Source organism: Mus musculus, chromosome 10, assembly GCF_000001635.26.
Source record: "Mus musculus strain C57BL/6J chromosome 10, GRCm38.p6 C57BL/6J".
Lineage (NCBI taxonomy): Eukaryota > Metazoa > Chordata > Mammalia > Rodentia > Muridae > Mus > Mus musculus.
This window is the reverse complement of record NC_000076.6, coordinates 81,152,333-81,174,022: the sequence shown is the minus strand read 5'-3', so window position 1 is coordinate 81,174,022 and position 21,690 is coordinate 81,152,333. Positions and strand designations below refer to the sequence as shown.

General features: G+C 53.6%; 1 protein-coding gene across 1 annotated transcript; it reads left to right on the top strand.

Moving 5' to 3' along the window:
- Positions 1-6,302: 6,302 nt before the first annotated feature.
- Pias4 (protein inhibitor of activated STAT 4) lies at positions 6,303-20,062 on the top strand. Its single transcript, NM_021501.4, has 11 exons — positions 6,303-6,338; positions 9,833-10,238; positions 16,006-16,090; positions 16,331-16,372; positions 16,496-16,586; positions 16,668-16,796; positions 16,906-17,011; positions 18,117-18,190; positions 18,272-18,432; positions 19,445-19,575; positions 19,651-20,062. The coding sequence occupies exons 1-11, from the start codon at positions 6,312-6,314 to the stop codon at positions 19,920-19,922; spliced, it is 1,524 nt and encodes a 507-aa protein (NP_067476.2). The 5' UTR covers positions 6,303-6,311; the 3' UTR covers positions 19,923-20,062.
- The last annotated feature ends 1,628 nt before the right edge of the window (positions 20,063-21,690 follow it).

The following is a 21,690-nucleotide window of genomic DNA, read 5'->3' as shown; positions in this document are numbered from 1 at the left end:
AGCTGGACTGAGTTCAGCAAGTACTGACCAAGCAGGCACAGGGGTCTGACTTCCATCTCAAATACTACAGAAACCAGAACAGGATGCAGGTGGAAGCAGGAGCCAAGATCAAGTCAGCCTGGGCTACAGGAGACCCTCGTTCAAAAAAAAAAATCATTTTTGTTTGAGACAGAGTTTGTCTACATAGTACTGGCTGGCCTGAAACTCACTATGTAAACCAGAGTGGCCTCAAATTCACAGAGATCTGCCTGCGTCTAACTTGAAACTTCTGGGATCAAAGGTGCGGGCTACCACACCAGTTAAAATAGAATGTATTTGAAAACAAAACTCTGAGACAAGGCCTAACTGAGCACCGTTGTGGTCTGGCCTGGAACCTCAGACATTCTCCCTGGCTCTGGGTCTCTAGGGTCGGGGCTAAAGGAGTGTGCCACTTTCTGGACTAAGTAATTACATTTTATTTTGAAGAGAAACAGTTACATTGCTCTCAGGGATTGGCCTTGTTAAATTCTAAGAAGCTAATGAGGGAAAGAGTAGAAAGCAATGTTCAGGACCGAGACTGGGTGACAGACAACTGTGGGGATGGGGCCAGATGTACACAACTACGATCTGCAGAGCTTGCTGCTAGACAGCCATTCAGGATCTGCAGTAATCAGTTTAGGCCAGAGCGGGGCAAGGACACGACAGGGTGCAGGAAAGGGGCTCAAAGAAAAACGCAGGAAGGTGTCACTGCGCGTGCGCGGCGCGTGCGCGGCGCGTGATACAGCGGTCCCTGCCGGCAGGACGACCCAACTGCACGGTGCTCGGATCTATCTTTCCTCTGTGTAGGGAAGAAATATATACGTTGAAATAAATCATATTTAAGATTTGGTTAGACAAGATGTAAGTTTAAATTCTGGTCCTGCTTTAATCTACTGAGTGGCCTTGGATAAGTTACTGGATGTCTCTGGGCATTAGAATGAATAACAAACTAGTTAACGAGGTACCTATAATAAAGAGGAGTGGGACTGGGGCTCAGTGGACAGTGGGCAAGCCTAGCATGCACCAAACCATCATCAACACCACAAACCAGACTTCCTAGCACTGGGGAGATGGAGGTGGGAGGATACCGAGTGCAGCGGGCAGCTGGGCTACATAAGACTCTGGCTAAAATCACAAGAAAAAAAAAAAACAAAACAAACAAAAACCAAGGCTTGAGTCATCGCTCAATTGGTTAAGTACTTGCCATGAAACCATGAAAATCTGTGTTCAATACCAGTTCCTGCATAAAAACCTTCAGCGTGCCCTTGGAGAATATGGAGTTCCACGAGGCTAAACTAGCCTGCCACTGATCCAAAGGGATTCTCTTGTCTCTTCCTCAATTAAGTAGAAAATAAAGATGAAGGACAACACCTGATGTCAACTTCTGACCCACACATACACACTGATTGCGGACAAAGTCGTATGTGCATGACAAAGGAAAACAAGCCATGAAGTAATACAAATAGGTGAAATGGGGCTGGTGAGATGGCTCAGTGGGTAAGAGCACCCGACTGCTCTTCCAAAGGTCCAAAGTTCAAATCCCAGCAACCACATGGTGGCTCACAACCATCCGCAACAAGATCTGACTCCCTCTTCTGGAGTGTCTGAAGACAGCTACAGTGTACTTACATATATTAATAAAATAAATCTTTAAAAAAAAAAAAAAAAACAAATAGGTGAAATGAAAGGGAATGTAGGCCTAGCTGGGGATGGGGAGATGGCTACCTGGGTAGGAGAGCTGATACAACACAAGATACTGGTTGGATTCCCAGCACCCACATAAGAAGTCTCACAAGGAACCCAACACCGTCTTCTGGACTCTGAGCCACTGCCCTCGTGTGAGCATATACACACAGTTAGAAATACTAAACGGAAACCTGCAATGACATCCCTTTAATCCCAGCACACGGCAGGCAGAGCCTGGTTTACAGAGCAAGTTTCAGGACTCCAGACACAAATCTTGTCTGGAAAAGAAGAAAAGGGCTGGAGAGATGGCTCAGTGGTTAAGAGCACTGACTGCTCTTCCAACGGTTCTGAGTTCAATTCCCAGTAACCACATGGTGGCTCACAACCATCTGTAATGGGATCCAATGCCCTCTTCTGGTGTGTGTCTGAAGACAGCCTGGACTTGTATAAAGAAAAATAAATAATTCTTTTTTAAAAAAGAGAAAAAAGACAATAAAGTGTGTGTGTGTATTTTTTAAAAAAAAGGATCTGAGCTGGTGAGATGGCTCAGTGGTTAAGAGCACTGACTGCTCTTCTGAAGATCCTGAGTTCAAATCCCAGCAACCACATGGTGGCTCATAACCATCCATAATGAGATCTGACGCCCTCTTCTGGTGCATTTGAAGACAACTACAGTGTACTTATTTATAATCATAAATAAATCTTTTTAAAAAGCATTATTAAAAAAAAAAAAAGGATCTAGCCGGGCAGTGGTGATGCACGCCTTTAATCCCAGCGCTTGGAAGGAAGAGGCAGGCAGATTTCTGGGTTCGAGGCCAGCCTGGTTTACAGAGTGAGTTCCAGGACAGCCAGGGCTACACAGAGAGACCCTGTCTTGAAAAACAAAACAAACAAACAAAAAGGGTCTCTTTCAAGCTTTCTTTTAAGGTCTCTAAAAGATGGTCTTCCTCCTCAAGGTCCAGTATTAGGTGGATTATTCCAGTTTAGGCCAAGGAGGAAAGAAAAGAAGAAGAATGTATCACATTAGATAGATTCTGATCATGTGACACCAGGTGCCTACAGAATTCTAAGAAATGAAGTCCATTCTGAAAGGCCACTTAAAACAGAAATTGGAAGACAGTTTTTTTTTTAAGATTTATTTATTTATTATATGTAAGTACATTGTAGCTGTCTTCAGACACTCCAGAAGAGTGCATCCAATCTCATTACGGATGGTTGTGAGCCACCATGTAGTTGCTGGGATTTGAACTCAGGACCTTCTGAAAAGCAGTCAGTGCTCTTACCTGCTGAGCCATCTCTCCAGCCCAAGACAGATCTTTTAAGAGAAGTGTTGCTGTCAAGCTATAATGATGGTAGTGAGCCAGAGAGTTGTTTTAGTAGGGAAATCATTTGCGGCACACACAAGGGATCTGAGTTCAAATTCTTAAACTATGCAAAAATTCAGGTATAGTAGCTCATCTGTCATTGTAGCAAAGGGGAGGTTGAGACCCCAGCATCCCTGAAGTGGCCACCAGTTTAGCACACCCGATGCATGGGAGGTTAAGTGAAAAAAAATCTGTCCAAAAACCAAAGTGGAAGCCAGGATTGTGGCCACAGCATTAGTCCCATGTGTCATGGAAGCAGAGGCAGGTGGATCTCTGAGTTTTAGGCCAGCCTGTTCCACAGAGTGAGTTCCAGGACAGCCAGAGCTACACAGAGAAACCCTATCTCAAAAAACCAAAACCTTTCAAAACAAACAACAACAACAAAAACAGAAGTATAGCTCAGAGGAGTCAGGGCATCCATGGCAGTTAGATGAGCCCACTCAGTGGTAAGAGCACTCTTGCACAAGACCCAGGATCAGTTTCCAACACCCACATGGTGATTTACAATCATCTGCAGCCAGTTCCAGAGAGGGTCTGAGCTCTGTAGGCACGATGCACAAATAAACATAGAGAAAAAACATACATACACATAAAATAAATAATTTTTTTTGTTTTTGTTTTTTGAGACAGGTTTTCTCTGTGTAGCCTTGGGTGTTCTAGAACTCACTCTGTAGACCAGGCTGACCTTGAACTCAGAAATCTGCCTGCCTCTGCCTCCCAAGTGCTGTGTGCCACCACTGGCTGGCTAAAATAAATAAATCTAAAAAAAAAAAAAAAAAAAAAATCGGCCGGGCGGTGGTGGCACACGCCATTAATCCCAGCACTTGGGAGGCAGAGGCAGGCAGATTTTTGAGTTTGAGGCCAGCCTGGTCCACAAAGTGAGCTCCAGGACAGCCAGGGCTACAGAGAAACCCTGTCTCGAAAAACCAAAAATAAATAAATAAATAAATAAATAAATAAATATCGAACAAGAGTACAAAAGGGGCGGGGGCTCGATTGGTGAAGTGCTTGCCTATCGTACAGAGAACCCTTCTTTAATCCTCAGCATCACAGAATAAGGTGTGGTGAGCCGTGCCTGTCACGCCAGCACTTGAGAAATAGAAGCTACAGTGGGGTTAGTTACAGAGGGGAATACCAGGTGAGCCTGAGCTTCATGAGACCGGTTCTCAAAAGAAAACACTTTTTACTCTACTTCTTGTGGGTACTAGGAAGCCACAGGGGGCTTGCGATAGAAGTCAAGCTTGGAAGAGCTCTCTCTCTCTCTTTTTAATTTAGTTAGAACAAGAGTAAGGATCGAGTGGCTTGCAGAGAATCGACCAGAATGCTAACACACACACACACACACACACACACACACACACACACACACACACACGAAAGACGACCCGGATGTGCACTGCACCGGGCCAACTAGGCTCACACCCCACCACACACACACACACACACACACACACACCACACACACACACACACACACACGAAAGACGACCCGGATGTGCACTGCACCGGGCCAACTAGGCTCACACCCCACCACACACACACACACACACACACACCACACACACACACACACCACACACACACACACACACACACACACACACACACACGAAAGACGACCCGGATGTGCACTGCACCGGGCCAACTGGGCTCACACCCCACCACACACACACACACACACACACACACACACACACCACACACACACACACACACACACCACACACACACACACACACACACACACACACACGCAAGACGACCCAGATGTGCACTGCACAGGGCCGACTAGGCTCACACCCCATCACTACAGGGCCATGCGAGCCCTACACCTGCCAGCTGCCGCTCGAAGGGAACAGGGACACCTGCCCGGCCGCATTCTGTTCATCCCCAACCCTTCTCTTCATCAAAATGCAACCGTAAACATGAGCCATAAAATGCACCAGAGCAGGAAGCACATACACCTTTAAGACCACCCTCCCCACGTGGGCGCGGTCCAGTCCTCCCAATGAAACGGAAGCAAGGGGCGGTGCCGTTCTCGCTTAAAAACCCAGAGCGGGGCTAGAAGTGAGCGTGGCCCCAGTGCAAGCTTCGAAAATTTGGGGGTTGGGTGGGGCTTGTGGGTAGTTAGAAAGCCAAGGAGGGCCCCTGAAATGGTGATCGCCCAGAAGTCTATTAGGAGTTCGATCCACAGAACTCATTTTGTGACACCTGGTTAAAGGAGAAAGCAATTCCAGCAAATTGTCCTCTGATGTCCACCTAGGGGGCTTGGAACGCGCGCACCCACACCTATTCGCGTTAGTCTCTAAACCTGATGACCTGAGTTCGATTCCCTGAATCCATATTGTGGAAATATACAAACCCCTTAGATTGTCTTTGGACGATCAAAAATTGCGTGTCTCCCCCAGTATATAAATAAAACAGACCACAGAAAAGTGGGCGTAGCCTTGAGCCAACAAATAAAGAAGGAAAAATGCAGCTAGAGGGGCTTCTGTGCCCTAAAGAAGCAAGGCTACGCAGGGCTTGGTTATGTTCATCTTTAATCTCAGTTCTCCGGAAGCAGGGGCAGGAGGATTTCAGTGAGTTTGAGGCCAGTCTGGTCTACAAAGCGAGTTCCACAGAGCCAGGGCTACATGGTGAACCTGTCTCAAAAAACAAAAACAATTTTTAAAAACCCACAACTGTTGCCACCGCAAGCCAATTTGAAAACGAGGCAGGGGGTTCGGCCTGTACTCTACAGAAAAGGTGGGGCCAGTAAGAGAGGGAGCAGGGCAAAGGGTATATGGTTCAGGCACTAGCTGGTTCATCCCTGCTACCTACACAGTGGAAGGAGAAAACCTAATTTCCTAGACTGTTTTGTGACTTTCACATATGTACACACTAAATAAACACAAAAATTTAGCGGTTCTCTAAAGCAAGAGAAATGAGGCGGCGGGAAGTGCTGCTATTTCTTTAAGCAGCAGACTCCTCCCCAGAGTGGGCGTGGTAGCGGCCAGCGCCTTGAAAAATAACCGTGGGGGGCGGGATTTGGCAATTGTCCGTTGTGATTGGTCAGATCCTCGGGCGGGGTTCCTGTAGGCGCGTGCGCGTGATGCATCCTCCCGCCTCTCAGACGCGGGGGCGTGGAGGAAGGAGCCAGCACTCGCTTTTACTGGCTCTCGCGCAGGCTCCGCCCTTTAGTCGAGGGCCCTCACGTGACGCGACGGCTGGGGCCTCCCGGCGCGGGGGACGCTAGTGGCCAAGATGGCGGCAGAGCTGGTGGAGGCCAAAGTGAGTGAGCGAGAGTGGCTCCGGCCGGGACAGGCGGGTGGCGGAGTACGGACCGCTCCTCGCAGGGAGCTGGGAGGGCGGGGTGTGGCGGCGCGGGCGGCGAGGGTGCGACTGGGACGCGGGCTGAACCTGCGGGCGGGGGGCGGGGAGACCGGGGGCGGGGTCGCCAGCTCCCTCCTGGGGTGTCCCCGCCGTCTACTGTCACTTCTCTACTGACCCTAGCAGGGGTTCCCACAGTGTGGCTACACAGCTTTCCCGGTGCAGGCACTGTCCTCTCCTTTGGGTTAGCTCTGTTGGGACATAACTGGGGGTCCTTCTGTGGTCTGGGAAGCCGAAGGAATGCAAAGTGACTTCGCCATCAGGTTTCCAAGGCAACGAGTAGGACTCAGGTCCGGGTGCCCCCCCTCTTTCCTCCCCCACAGGCCTGCATGGGGAAGGTCTACAGGGATTGCCACAAGTCCTCTGATTCTCGGGGCTCAGACTGACACCTTCTGACTCCAGACTCAGGCCAACTATAAGTGCCCAAGTTCATTTTAGAGACTCAGCCCTCGAGTCCCGCTCCCCACTTGTCAGCTCTGGGGTACCTCTTCACTTCAGCCTCCAGTGATCCTGTCTCACTCTAACCCATCTCTAACCTGTGAATCGCCTTGTAGAGTTTCTCTGCTGCCTGGCATACTGGACCCACCACCTCCTTGTTATGTGTTCCTCAGATTGATCCTCACAGGACACCTTGACTGAGTCCAGGGGAACATTGTTTAGACTTGTTCCCCCATTTCTGCATTAAGGTACCAGGGCTCTGACCTGACTTGAGTCCCCATTAAACCCTCTTGAAGTACAGCTTGGCTTAGCCTACATCCAGTTCTGCTCTGTCTCCCTGTCAAGGTTCCAGCACACTTGTCCCTCCAGAGTTATTGGAGTTCCTCAGTCCCCCTCAAGCATCTTCCCACCCATAAGATTCAGACTTGCCCCCCCCCCCCCCGTTTTTCTGCCTGCCTTGTGACATGGTCCTTCCCTCCCCACTGGGACCCTTAGGGTTATTCTAGAGGATCTGATTAAAAGGTGTCGTCCTCACCAGGCATGGTGGCACACCTTTAATCCCAGGGGTCTGGAGACAGAGGGAGGCAAATCTCTGTGAGTTTAAAGCCAACATGGTCTACAAAGTGAGTTCCTGGACAGCCAGGGCTCCACAGAGAAATCCTGTTTCAAAAAATCATTTAAAAAAAAAAGTGCAGCTGGGCGTGGTGGCGTACGCCTTTAATCCCAGTGCTCGGGAGGCAGAGGCAGGCGGATTTCTGAGTTTAAGGCCAGCCTGATCTACAGAGTGAGTTCCAGGACAGCCAGGGCTACACAGAGAAGCCCTGTCCTGAAAAACCAAAAAAAAAAAAAAAAAAAAAGTGTACCCCTCTTTCTCACCATTTACTCACCCCAAATCTACACCATTTACATAGTGGTTTTCTCTTGGGAAACAGAACTTTGAGATGGAGATATGTAAACTATGATCTGGAACGCAGGAGTTTTTTTTGTTTTTTATTTGGTTTTTTTGAGAAAGAGTTTCTCTGTGTAGCCCTGGCTGTCCTGGAACTCACTCTGTAGACCAGGCTGGCCTTGAATTCAGAAAATCGCCTGCCTCTGCCTCCCAAGTGCTAGGATTAAAGGTGTGGGCCACCACGCCCGGCTGGAACACAGTTTTACTCCTTGAAGTCCCCCTTGTACCATCCTAGAACATTGGGGTGAGGCCAAAGACTCTGTACCTTCATCCCCCCTCAGTGAGAAGGGCTGCGATTGCTTCTTTGCGGTCTAGATTCTTTAAATAAAAGCTGATGACCTCTACTTGACTCTCTGCCCCCTAGACCTCCACCTCCACCTTAGTTAGGTGAACTTGACTCTTCTTTGAAACTCTGAAATGGTCCAGAGGACTCCTGTCATGGCCCCTCACAGTGTTTTAAGAATGATAGCAATACCTCCACTTTTCTGGTAGCTTTCCTCCAATCTGTCCCAACAGGCCAGAGATTCTGTCTTTTGAGGCATCCTGGGGTTTCCAGGAAGCGAGATTGTGGTGTTTGTGGATGAATGGACCATGCTCCATCATCCTGTGGGTGAATGGTGCCTGCAGCAGGCTTGGGGCCAAGCCTTCGTCCTTTGCCCCTGTGTTGGGCATCTCAGCTTTCTAAAGAGCCTAGGCTAGTGTCACAGCTAAGTACAGCCACTTCTCTCTCTGTGTTTGGGTTGTCACTCCACATCACACCCCAAGCTGAATCTCCAGAAGTCATGGTGCTGATGCTGTTTATAAACTCGGCCCTGGTAGTCTGTGCCAGGGCGGGAAATACACTCCGGGTGATGGATGGAGGCTTCTTCCTGTGCGTCTGTCCCCATGCCCTGCTGTTCTCCAGCAGGCTGCTCAGGCCATAGCAGCTGCTGAGAAACCTGACCCAGACCATATGGCAGCGACCTGGCTGCTCAGACGCTTGCCATCAGTCCTGGGTGGTGGAACTCCGTGATTACCATTGGAGCTGCAAAGCTCTCTGACTTTAGCTGGACCTTCGAGGGCACCTACCTCACTGTGCCTCTCTCCTGAGTTGTGAGGATTTGAGTATAAATGTGCTGTGTGCTGTTTGTCTCTGCATGCGGTAGGAAGTGAAGGCCACATTGGGAGTGCCCAAGGGCCGCATACCCTAGAGTCCCTGAAGAGTTGGGGCTTCCCTACAATCCTCTAGAGATCTGGGAAGCCTGGTAGCCACCAGGCCAAACTTGAGCCCACCCTGTCATACTGGGAGTACTTAAGTCATGCTGAAGTATCTGGCACCCCAAGTCTCTGGTGTTTTTTGGAGCTTCCTCGTAGGGACTCAGCAGGTGAACATCCAGTGGGATGATGACCCCTGGGCTGGTCAGGTGGGCTTTGACACTTCGGGTATGTGTCCCAGCCCTGTGGAGGTCCCTTTCTACTTTTCATTCAGTGGAGGCCAGCATCAGGACTTAACACAAGAGGCCCCAGGCCCAACTGGCCTGTGTCTCACGGATGCTTGGTCCTTCCATCTGTGGGGACGTGCCATGCCCAGGTATCAGCTGTCATGAGTGCAAGCAGCCTGCCTGAGGGCCTGGGTCGTGCTCTGGAGTCCCCTTGTGCTCTGGTTGGTTTCTTTTTGCTTGAAGTACCCCATAGGTTCATTCCTAGGCCTTCCCATCTGTGTCACTGTGTCATTAGCTTGGTCACTGCTCTGTTTGGTTTCAGAGACTAGCTGTTCTCATGTGGGCCCATTCTGTTCCTGGGTACCCTGGTGGTTGACTGAAAACCAAGGGCAGGGTCCAGGATGCCTTACTGGAAGACCTGTCTCAGACCATAGTGCCCAGGGGCCTGAGACTAGCAGGCCATACCTAGTCTGGGACAGCACTCATAGGAAGCAGGATTTTGGTGGCTGCCACAGGGAGCTGAGGGTAAGGGGACACACAGATTAGAGGATCACACCCCTGAGAGCCGCTGTGGTTCCCCTTTGCAGAACATGGTGATGAGCTTCCGAGTATCAGACCTGCAGATGCTGCTGGGCTTTGTAGGCCGGAGCAAGAGTGGGCTGAAGCACGAACTGGTGACCAGGGCCTTGCAGCTGGTGCAGTTCGACTGTAGCCCAGAGCTTTTCAAGAAGATCAAAGAGCTGTATGAGACTCGCTATGCCAAGAAGAGTGCAGAGCCCGGCCCACAGGCACCACGGCCCCTGGATCCCCTGGCACTACACTCCATGCCCAGGACTCCCCTGTCAGGGCCCACCGTGGACTACCCCGTGCTGTACGGGAAGTACTTGAATGGACTGGGGCGCCTGCCCACCAAGACCCTTAAGCCGGAGGTACGCCTGGTTAAGCTCCCCTTCTTCAACATGCTGGACGAATTGCTGAAGCCCACTGAACTGGGTGAGTGGTGGGTATCGCCCAGCAGATCCCCAAAGCAGGCTCAGCACTGTGCCCCATGACCAGCCACCCCAAACCTAACAGCTTCAAACACGTGACACGGGTGGCAGGGCAGCACATACTGGCCTTTTCATCACTTAGTGGCTAAGGCAGGAGGAAGGTGAGTTTTGGGTTAGACTGGGCTACAGACTAAGACTCTGCTGAGGGTATGGCTGAGGGTATAGGTTGAACAGTGAGCTGAGCATTCACTAGCATGCTTGACCTCTCATCCCCCACTTAGTCAGCTGAGGCAAGAGGAGCCATGATTTTGAGTCTAGCCTGGGCAAATAGATCCTGAATTTTTTTGTTTTTGTTTTTGTTTTTGTTTTTGTTTTTCCCTTGTTTTTTTTCAAGACAGGCTTTCTCTGTGTAGCCCTGGCTGTCCTGGAACTCACTCTGTAGACCAGGCTGCCTTCAAACTCAGAAATCCGCCTGCCTCTGCCTCCCAAGTGCTAGGATTAAAGGCGTGCACCACGACTGCCCAGCCAGACCCTAAATTTTTTTTTTTTTTTTCAGAGCTGAGGACCGAACCCAGGGCCTTACACTTGCTAGGCAAGCACTCTACCACTGAGCTAAATCCCCAACCCCCAGACCCTGATTTTTAAAAGAAAAAAAAAAAAGCTAGGCCTAGTGGCTCATTTCGGTTATTTGGAAGGGAGTTCAAGGCTTTCCTCAGTTATACAATGAGTTTGAGGCCAACCTGAGCTAAAAAAAAAAAAAAAAGAAAGAAAGAAAAATAGATGTAAGTTCCAAGTTATCAGGAAGTGTAGACTGGTCAGACCCCCATCTTCTCTGTTGAGGCACAGATAGCCTCCAAGCCCTCTGCAGCACCTGACCTTCCACGTGCAGTGTGGAGTGGGGTTGTGGCCACAGATGCTGCCCTGAGCTGTGCACCTGGCAGGTCCTAATGGGCCACATCTAGGACCTGGGACTCTCTCAGGTTCTCCAGACACCCTGGTCCCCTATTCTCCCTCCTGTCTGTCTCTGTGTAAAGCCTAAAGGTTGGGCCCCAGTACTCGAGGCAGGCTGCGAGATGAGCAGTTCCTCTGTCAACCCCACATGGTACTCAGGGGCCTCCCCACTTCCATTCCAACTTGACTATCTTCCCTGGGTAGCACTCTACTACTGTAGCAAGGCTATGTCCCTCTTATCCTGGGACTTGGGGCACTATGTTTAAATTGGGGCTGCTGGGGGTGCCTGAGGAAGGGTAGCAGGCAGCAGTGGTTGTGCCCTATGGTGTGGACTTTTTCCTGTGATCAGAGGCCCCGCCCCTTACTGAGGCTCCACCCCTGACCTATAGTCCCACCCCTTTTGAAAACCCTTGGTGCTGATGGGGGTTGGAGGCAGAGCCCCCTAACCTGCCTACTCTGCCCTTCCTGTCATGCTCCGAGTGCCACAAGCTGCCTCCCTGAAGGTCTCCACAGCCCTTGGGAGCCTTGGGGTCAAGTTGACTGGGTGTCATCTTGAGGAAGACATCAGGAGGTTGGCCCCCTGGCCTCCCAGCCTGCATGACAGGGCTTCCTTCCTGCAGAGCAAGCCAGCAGTCACTCCGCCCCACAATGCATCACTGTGCCCTTCTCCCCTGGGACCTCGGTCACCTGATCTCCAGGAGAGCATGCTCCCCTGTCTACCAGCAGCTTGAACAAAGAGGTCTAGCCTGTTGGTCTGCCTTCTCACCAGGGTACCCCCTTTCCTGGGTCCCCACACCTCGAGGGACTGCTGGATAAGAGTGCTGATCCTGGATCTAAGGCCATGATCTCTCAAGCTCAAAACCCAGAATTTCACATCCCCGGCATGAGCCCTGTGATGCCAGTTCACAGTGGCCAGCCTCTTTCCCAGGCCAGAATGAGCCCCATGATACTATAGGATTCTCTGGAAGAGCGTACCGCTTAGTCTGCACCAGGCAGACTGAACCCATAAATCACCTGAGCACCCGGAGGGGGAGGGGAAAAGGGAAGGGGACACCAGCTGCAGTCCAGAGTGTACTGACAGACCCTCTAAGAGGGCTAGTAACCAGAGAGAGCCAGGCACTCACCCAAGGACACACAGCCTCCTGAGCTCGTAGCCCTCCCAGGCTGACCTCCTTTCCCACCAGGCTGTGCCCTGTACCCATGTCTGTCTGGGATTCCATGTTGGTTTCTCCCTTACTTCCATGCAAGGCAGACCCAAGTAGGTAACAGTTGCTGACCACAGCAGAACTGACCTAGGACTCGAGATCTGAGGGCCCAGGCAGAAGTGAGGATGGTTTAGGAACCGGTGGAGAAGGAGATGTCGGCTGCCATGGAGCTGGTGACTCCTACCCGAGGGCTGTGTGTCCTTTGAGCAGCTGGAGGGCTTCCTGTGAGAGGAGGCTTCATTGGGGCTCCTGTGGGTCATGTAGATGGAATGAAGCTGTTGTGGGAGTAAGGAGTGATGGGGGGCCTGGACCTGAGGACAGGACCAGGGCTGGGCTGGGGGACCTGTGACCTTAGGGGCCATGGGATGTCAGCCTCTTTAGCCACTGCTACCTCCTTTTGCTGCCCATGTGTCTTACGTGTCTTAGCTCCCCGGCTGCTGGGGAAGCCTGCTATGTTACTTGTTTCGCTGATGCAGTTTTTGAGGCAGGCTCACAGTGTAGCCCAAGCTGGTCCGGAACTTGTGATCCTCTAGCTTCCGCTCCTACAGTGCTAGGATCAGAGGGCCACCCTGTGGCATTCTCAGAGGACACTGGGAAAGCCAGCCTGGCTCTGTTTGCAGGGCCTTTGCATAGGCTACACCTCAGCCTCCCACACTGACTCGTTATCCACCCCAGGCCTTTGGTCCCTGTTCGTCTTTAAGGGAACACCCCAATTACCCATATGATATCTGCACCATAGCTGGCTTCGACACTGCCTTTGTCTGTTGCTCTTTCTTTGGGGTGTTGTTTTTTGTGATATTTTGAGGCATTGTTTCAGGTAGCCCAGGCTGGCCTAACTTGTTCTATAACCTAAAATGATCTTTACCCCCAGGTCCTTTCTCTCCCTCCCCCTGCTGGGCTGGTAGGCAGGCACTCCATCTGCCATCCCCCTTGCTGTCTGTCTCATACCCAGACTGGGCTTGACTGGTTCAGGCCACGGATTTGGGGCAGCCCTTGCACTGGTCTTGCCTACCCCAGTGGCACAGGCTGTGGTCCTCTGCCCAGCTGCATCCCCACCTAGCTGTGAGTCCCACAGTGGAACTGAGTGCTGCTCTTCCTCTCAGTGTTCCCCATGCCGACCCCCCTCCCCCCGACTCAGGACCTTTGTGGTAGGCTAGAGTGGCTGTTTGGAACTGGACCTGGTAGTAGCTGGGTGGCACAAGCCCATCATGTCACTGCAATGGCTTGTCTGAAGCAGATTGGGCCCCCACTGTTTGCCTTGGCATTCCTAGTGCACCCAGCTAAGCCTGCATTAAACACCCATCACCTTAGCTAGGTGGCGGTGGCATGCTTTTAGTCGAGTACTCAAGAGGCAGAGGCAGGCAGATCTCTTGAGTTGGAGGCCAGCCTGGTCTACAGAGTGAGTTCCAGGACAGTCAGGACTACAGAGAGAGACCGTATGGTGAGGAGGGCACCTATCACCTGTAGCCCCTGGCTAGGCTGCCTGAGCCTGAGGTGACAATAGTGTCGTTGTGTCATGGTTGTGTCAGGGATACCCAAAGGTGGTCCTGGGTGGTCCTGCATCTATCTCCGCCTCCACCCTGGAGTGCATAAGACTAAGAGGGACCACATGACTGTGAAGATCCTGGGCAGCACCTTCCATGGCCCTGAGTGTCTTGTCCAGTCTCCTACCTGCCCTGTTGGACCTTGGTGGTTGCCCCGCCTCAGGCAGAGGCAGTCTGCAACTTCCCGCACAGTGTCTGTGCTTGCCCTGTCTATGTGTAGGTCCATGGGGTGGGCCTCCAGCTATGGCCCTTGCTGCAGAGGCCCAGAGAGAAACTGAGAGTGGTTGAGAGGGAGGGAGGCAGGCAGAGCAGGGCTGCTGTGTATATAACCTAGGCTGTCCTTGAACTCTGCCTTATCCACCTCACTCCCAAGCAGCCTACAGTGTACAGTTTTGTTTTTTTTTTTTTTTTTTTTTTTTTTTTTTTTGGTTTTTCGAGACAGGGTTTCTCTGTGTAGTCCTGGCTGTCCTGAAACTTGCTCTATAGACCAGGCTGGCCTCGAACTCAAAAATCCACCTGCCTCTACCTCCCAAGTGCTGGGATTAAAGGCGTGCGCCACCACGCCCGGCCAGTTTTGTTTTTTTGAGACAGGGTTTCTCTGTGTAGCTCTGGCTGTCCTAGACTGGCTCTATAGACCAGGCTGCCCTGGAACTCACAGAGATCCGCTGCCTCTTCCTCCTATGTGATGGGATTATAGTGTGGGCCACCACGCCTGGCCCTCAGACACTGTTGTATAGGATAGACATGAGTATCAATAATGTACTGGAGGAGGGAATGGTGACAGGACCTACAGAGCTCTTCTCTTATGTCCAGGAGGAGGGTTGCAGGTTCAGGGCCAGCCTGGGCTATAAAGTGAGAGCTACAGTGGGTGCAAAGGCCATAAGTCTGGGAAGGCTGGGCAGGTGTGATGAGGCTGCTGAGGAAAAGTTCAGTTCATGGCTGGTGCTGCCGTAGAGGCTCCACCCTCACATACAAGGGTGGGGAAGGGCTGCTCCAAGGGACTAATAGCCATGACAGAGGCACTGGCTTGGGGAACACCCTGTGGCCCTCTCCAGCAGCATAGGGTAGGACAAGCCTCAGCTGGTTGCTGGGGTATGGGACCCTAGACAGCAGTGTGCTCACTGGGCAGCCTGGGTCTTGCCTGATGCCCATCCCTCACAGAATAGAAACCTCCCCTACCCCCTCCCCACCCCCAGGGAGGGTGAATGGGCCTCTACCTCCTACCCAGCCACTGTCAGCTCATGGCTGCCATGGCCCTGCTGGGCTCACCCCACCTCCTTCAGGGTGCCTACTCCGGGTAGGCATATCTGAGTGTGCCCAGGTGGCCCTGAGCTCCAGCTCTGCCCTCGGGTCCTGCAGCATTGCTGCATGCAGCCTACTCTCACCCAGGGACCCATGGGCTCTTTGTATACATGATGCTGGGCTGGCTGCAGGGGTGATAACTCCTCAACCCAGCCACTCCACTCCCCTAGTTCAAAGTCTGCCTATACTCATTGTGTGGCACAGGCACCACAGCCTGTGGGTCAGAAGGTTCCAGGCCAGTTGCACCTAGTCTTAGCTGCTATTGTGAATGGGGTCTTGTGGCTGGACAGACAGTGTTCCCTGACAGGGATGGTGGTTGGTTTTGCAGAGCTGGGTGGAGCTATCAGCCTGTTCCCCACTGCTGTGTCCTCAGGCTGCAGACTCACCCAGGAGTCCAGGCTGGTTTTTGAACCCAAGATCCTTCTGCTTGAGCCTCCTGCACACTGGGGTGGCAGGTGCCTGCACCACCGCCGCCTCCTCTCCCTCAGAGGGCTGCTGAGGCTGCATCGCAAGGCATTGCTGTTAAACATGCACATGACATAAGAGCCCTCCCTGGGCTCCTGCATAGTAGGCCAGCATTCTCTTTTGGAGACTGGACCTGGGTGCAGACGAGACGGTGGCCTGCAGATACAGGTGGCTACCCCTCTACCTTTGGGATACCTGGCTCCAGAGGGACCCAGAATGGGTGAGGCCAGTACATGTCACTGAAATCTCAGGTGAAGAGGGTTGGCCTCTGTTCAGCCAGGCTACCTGACCCACGTGTGTTCAGTCCCACAGAGTGCAGAGAAGCTGCAAGAGAGCCCATGCATCTTCGCGCTAACACCTCGGCAGGTGGAGATGATCCGCAACTCCAGGTGGGGCCCAGCAGGCTCAAGAACTCCCCAGGCACACATGTCATCAGATGGAACCCAGGGTCCCTTGGGTTCGGTGGATGTGGGTGAACCTTCTGTGATCCTGAGCTGTCCCTGCCCCATTTGTCAAGGCAGAGGTCAGGCTAGGGTGGTTGGGTTCTGTGACCACTTAGCTGGTGACCGTGCAAAGGGCTCCTGGGTGGTCTGTGCTGCAACTGACTCCTGCTCTTGCCCTGCCCACAGGGAGCTGCAGCCTGGAGTGAAAGCTGTGCAGGTGGTGCTGAGGTACGAGCAGCCCTGGCCCCGCCTGCCCCTGCTCTCATTGCCCAGGCTTCCCTAATACCCCTGAGTCCTGGGTCCCCATAGCCCTCCTGTGCCTTCACAGCTCATGACCTGTTGTCTCCCCAGGATCTGTTACTCTGATACCAGCTGTCCGCAGGAGGACCAATACCCACCCAACATCGCTGTGAAGGTCAACCACAGCTACTGCTCAGTGCCGGTGAGTGAGGCAGCCTGGGGGCGGGGGCATAGACACAAGGTAGGAATGGGCCTGCGGGGCTGAGCACAGCTCTGTCCACAGGGCTACTATCCCTCCAACAAGCCTGGTGTGGAACCTAAGAGGCCCTGCCGCCCCATCAACCTTACCCACCTCATGTATCTGTCCTCGGCCACCAACCGCATTACTGTCACCTGGGGCAACTATGGCAAGGTGAGCACCTGCTCCCAGCACCCAACTGCCTCACATTCACCCGGTCCACCCTGTGCCCAGCACCACATCACCCCAGACTGACACCCTGACACAGCCTCTCTGTCCACAGAGCTACTCTGTGGCTTTGTACCTGGTGCGACAGCTGACCTCCTCAGACCTGCTACAGAGGTTGAAGACGATTGGGGTGAAGCATCCTGAGCTGTGCAAGGCTTTGGGTGAGTGAGTGGCAGGCTGCAGGGCCTCGCCAGGATCTCCTGGAAAGGTGTGCAGCCCCACAAAGATGTGGGGTCAAGGTCTGGCCCTGGTCTGTGACAGGCCAGGGACTGAGGGCGGGTGGGGTATGGGGAGCAAGATGGCATGTGAGACTCCAGGCCAGGTGTCCTGTTCCTATGATGGGATTTTTCTTTTGAGACACGAACTCTCTGTATAGCCCTGGCTGTCCTGAAACTCACTCTGTAGACCAGGCTGGCCTCAAACTCAGAGATCTGCCTGCCTCTGCCTCCCAAGTGCTGGAATTAAGGATGTGTGTCATCAGCACCCAACTTGTGATGGGTGTTTTTAAATCAAGATGGTGTAGTTCTGGAAGAGATGGCCCTGGAAGCAGGTCTAAGCCCACGGTGCCCACCCAGCCTTTTCTAATGGGGGCCCTCACTGGCTCTGGACCGCTCCAGTGGTCATTTCTTTGCAGGACAGGTCTCAGCTGCCCTGGAGGTGTTCAGGCCTGTTGTCCCTTCCAGCTGGGCTTGGCCTCGCCAGTTTCTAGCCTGTTCTGAGGAGGTGCTATCATGATCCCCCAGCTGGGCATGGGTGGCCCGGGCCTGCTGGAGTTGTCCTACTTGGGCAGTTGAAGGCATGCTTTGCAGGCCAAGGCCACCAGCTATATGGTTTGTTAACCAGGGTTGGGACAGCAAAATCCAGGTGCACCTTGTGTGTATCTGGTCAGTGTCCCACGAGTCACAAGGCTTGGAAGAAAGCTTTTGCTGCCCTGAAGCTACAGAGTCTGTGGCATCTCCATGGTGTTCTCAGCTGACCCCTCAAGGCTGTGACATTGCCACAGCACATCTGTATGGCTCCTGAGAAGCTGTGCCCCTGGATCTTTCCAGAAATGCCATGCAACCTAGCAAACCCTCAGCAGGTATGGGAGCCCCAAGGGCCCCTCTGTGCTGTGTGCATCAGGATTTGTGGGTTCAGGCTGGTTGGAAATGATTTTCCAAGCTGGCAATTAGGAGCTAGAGGCCAGCCTGACCTACATGAGACCTTCAGCTGTGGAGACAAGAGCCTGCTCTCTGACAGTACCATCCCCTCTGTCACCTCACACAGTCAAGGAGAAGCTTCGCCTAGACCCCGACAGCGAGATCGCCACTACCGGAGTGCGAGTGTCCCTCATCTGCCCAGTGAGTCCCATCTGTCCCCAGCCATGTGGGTAGTCATTGTGGAACAGCAGTGTCCTCACACCCCCTCTGTCTGCTTTCAAGCTGGTGAAGATGCGCCTCTCGGTGCCCTGCCGTGCAGAGACCTGCGCACACCTGCAGTGCTTTGATGCTGTGTTCTACCTGCAAATGAATGAGAAGAAGCCCACCTGGATGTGCCCTGTGTGTGACAAGCCTGCAGCCTATGACCAGCTCATCATAGATGGGTAAGTGGGACCTGGCCTGGGCTGACACTCCTGTGTTTGGGGTGTGTTGTGGGGACACAGCCAAGCTCTGCACTGAGACACAGTCTGACTCCCCATTCTAAGCACGCAGTCTGGCCTCTGTTGAAAGATTACTGGGGCCTTTGCTATGCAGAGGGTCATTATGTCGTAGCCTCAGGCTGCTTGGAGTCCCCCTGTGCATGTGACCTTGAGCTCTCAGTCTTTGCAAGTGGCCACCTGCAGTTGTGACTTCTGTGTGGGGAGGGAGAGGACAGGCAGGAACCTGTCCCGTAGCACAGAGGGAGGCTGTTGCTCTTTCCCTTGGGGTGTCTCAGCTCTCCACTCCAAACACTGAGCCTGCTGTCTGTTGTACCTGAGGCTCCTCCTGCCAGGTGCCTGCCACAGTTGTGTCCCCAGAGCCAGCACAAGGAGCCGAGGCTCTCAGAATCACTTGCCTGGGGCCCCAGGCACCTCCTTGGACTCGGAGGAGGGACTTGAGGGTGTCCCCACCAGACCCTGCCATTCAAGCCTAGCCCACTCCCAGAAGGTCCCAGCCTTTGATCTGCCCTGGAAGCTGCCACCAGCCCAGCTCCCCAGCCCGCAGATGGCCACTTCCCTGGCCAGCTCCAGCCTTGGGTGGAGTGAGGACACCCCTGGGACTGGGCATGTGGGCTGGACTCAATTGTCCTCTGTTCTCAGCCCAGCTGCGGTTCTTCCGCTGTAAGTTCTCCCTCCCCCTAAGCTCCAGGCAGTCAGTAGCCTGGGCTGGCAAGCTCAGTAGGTGCCTTTGCCCTTCGTGGAGCCCTATGCCACCATCCCAGTGTAGTCAGGGGCCTCCTGGAGGAAAGTTGGTGGCCGACATGATCCCAGCCCTATGCTGTGGGAAGTTAGTCAGAGCTCTTCAGCCCACAGGGACTCAGAGAATGAATAGGAGTGAATTCTCCAGGCACACAGGGATGCCAGGCATAGTACACCTTGTGCCTGGGCCCAGACCTGTGCACTCTGGTGCCTACAGGCTGCTGTCGAAGATCCTGAGTGAGTGTGAGGGCGCGGATGAGATTGAGTTCCTGGCGGAAGGCTCATGGCGTCCAATCCGTGCAGAGAAGGAGCCAAGCTGCAGCCCACAGGGCCCCATCCTGGTGCTAGGTGAGTCCTGCACACAGCACCCGCCACACCAGCCAGCCAGGCCGGTGGCTGAGCACTGTTGCCCTGTCCCCACAGGCACCTCGGACGCCAATGGGCTCGCACCAGCCTCCAGCACCCCCGGTATAGGCAGTGGCCTGAGTGGCCCAGGCAGCGCCGGCAGCGGTGCGGGGGCAGCAGGCAGCCTGGAGAATGGCAAGACGGGAGCCGACGTGGTGGACCTCACACTGGACAGCTCGTCGTCCTCGGAAGATGAAGATGAGGACGAGGACGACGATGAGGACGAGGACGAGGGCCCCCGGCCGAAGCGCCGCTGCCCGTTCCAGAAAGGCCTGGTGCCCGCGTGCTGACTCCGCTGCGGGGGCGCTGGAGGGCGGGAGCCGCACCCGTCCATCATTCCCTCGCCCACCCCTCCCCGGCTCCCGGCTCCTGTACCTCTGGACTCTCCTCTTGGGGGGATTAAAAAAAGTAAAATGACAAAAAAAAAAAAGTACAAAAACAAGAGAAAATAAACACTTAAACAGGCCGGCAGCCTGCACGCCACCTCCTGGAGCAGCCCGCAGGGCGCCGGGATTTCGGACACTGGACAGCGGCCGGCAGCTGTCCCCGCTTCCCTGCGTTGAAGCCGAGCCCTGACCCCGGAGCGCTGACCCAGTCGCGAGCAGTTTAGTTGAGAAGCCATGGTGGGGCGGCGGGCCGGGGACGGCGGCCACAATGTGCAATAACGTGGTGTCGCGGGGCCGGACTTGGGCACGGACCTGGGTGGCATGGGGGGGTGTCGTTTTCTAGCCAGCTACCTCGGTAACTCCAATTCATTCAGGTTAACTTCCCCATGGGGCAGCCGGCCGCGGGCTTGGGCTCTGTCGCCCTGCTCTTGTGTGGCCCGCGGCGTGTGAGGCTCCCCGGCTGCCTCCTTACCTTCGGGAGCCTCGCTCTTCCAACGCCCCGCTGCCAGGCAGACCCTGGGGCATCCTGCTGCCCTCCCCACCCGACTCTGTCAGGAAGCAATACCCGGTCCAGTCTGGAGCTGGGCTGCCTGGCGGTGTCACCGCATGAACTCGCCGGGAGGCCGGGGCCCTGGCCAGCCACACGGCACTCTTTTCTAATATTTGTATTCTAATTTAATTGTTTTTTAAAAATGCAAATAAAAAAAATGAACGAAGAGTAGTCAGTCCGGCATCTGAACATCTGTGGTTTCTCTGTAGCCCAGGCTAGCCTGCCCGTCCTTCCTAGGAGCTGGGGGTTTGGGGGGGGGGGGGGGCATGAATTAACCAAGTGGACTTGTTGGGCAGCCAGACACTGATGAGCCTCAACGTTATCAGGACATAGGGGCAAGGATGGTCAAACAAAAGGATTAGCCCCTGGTCTGAGTACCTACCAACCAGCAACTTGAGTGGGCCCCAGTGTGAGTACTCTCCCACACAGACATTTGAACTCAGACTAACAAGAATTTGTGTAGAAAATACGCTGGAATATTACTCGACCTTGATCAGAATCGAGGCTCAGACATACGCACAGAGTGGAGGGATCTGGAGGACGTTGTGCGCAGTGAGAAACCCATGCGCTGGTACAGTGGCCACTCACATGGATGGAGCTCAAGTACAAGTCGAGAGGACTGCACAGTGTCTGAAACCTCAGCATGGGAGAGGGTAAGCAGACCCAGCTCTGTATGACGTCATTCACTGATCTGGGAACAACGGTCAGCAGGTCAGCCATCAAGGAAGCCCTTCCTACTAGGAGCTGTGGCAGTCACCTGTGAATAGACATTTCAGGCTACAGCTGAACAAGCAGGAAGACGCCTTAAGAGAGCCTAGAGGAGAGTGGACCCCAAGCCCACTCCGTTCAGTGACAGGGCCCCAGGCCAGCTTCCTCCTGGGGACAGGAAATTGTCCACAGCCAACTGAGGTTTCTGGGCCCCCTAGGCCTGATAAGGTCACTGGAGCTCAGCTGGGGACAGCAGCATAGGGGGCCTTAGCCTATCCAGGGTCTACAAAACCCTGAAGCTGGGATCTCTGAGCCAGGACTGGATGGAGACTTTGAGGTTACCAGCCCAGCAGGCCCACAGATATCTGTCCTTTCCCAGGAAAGGCCTGGGAAAACCCACCACCCACCCTGGGA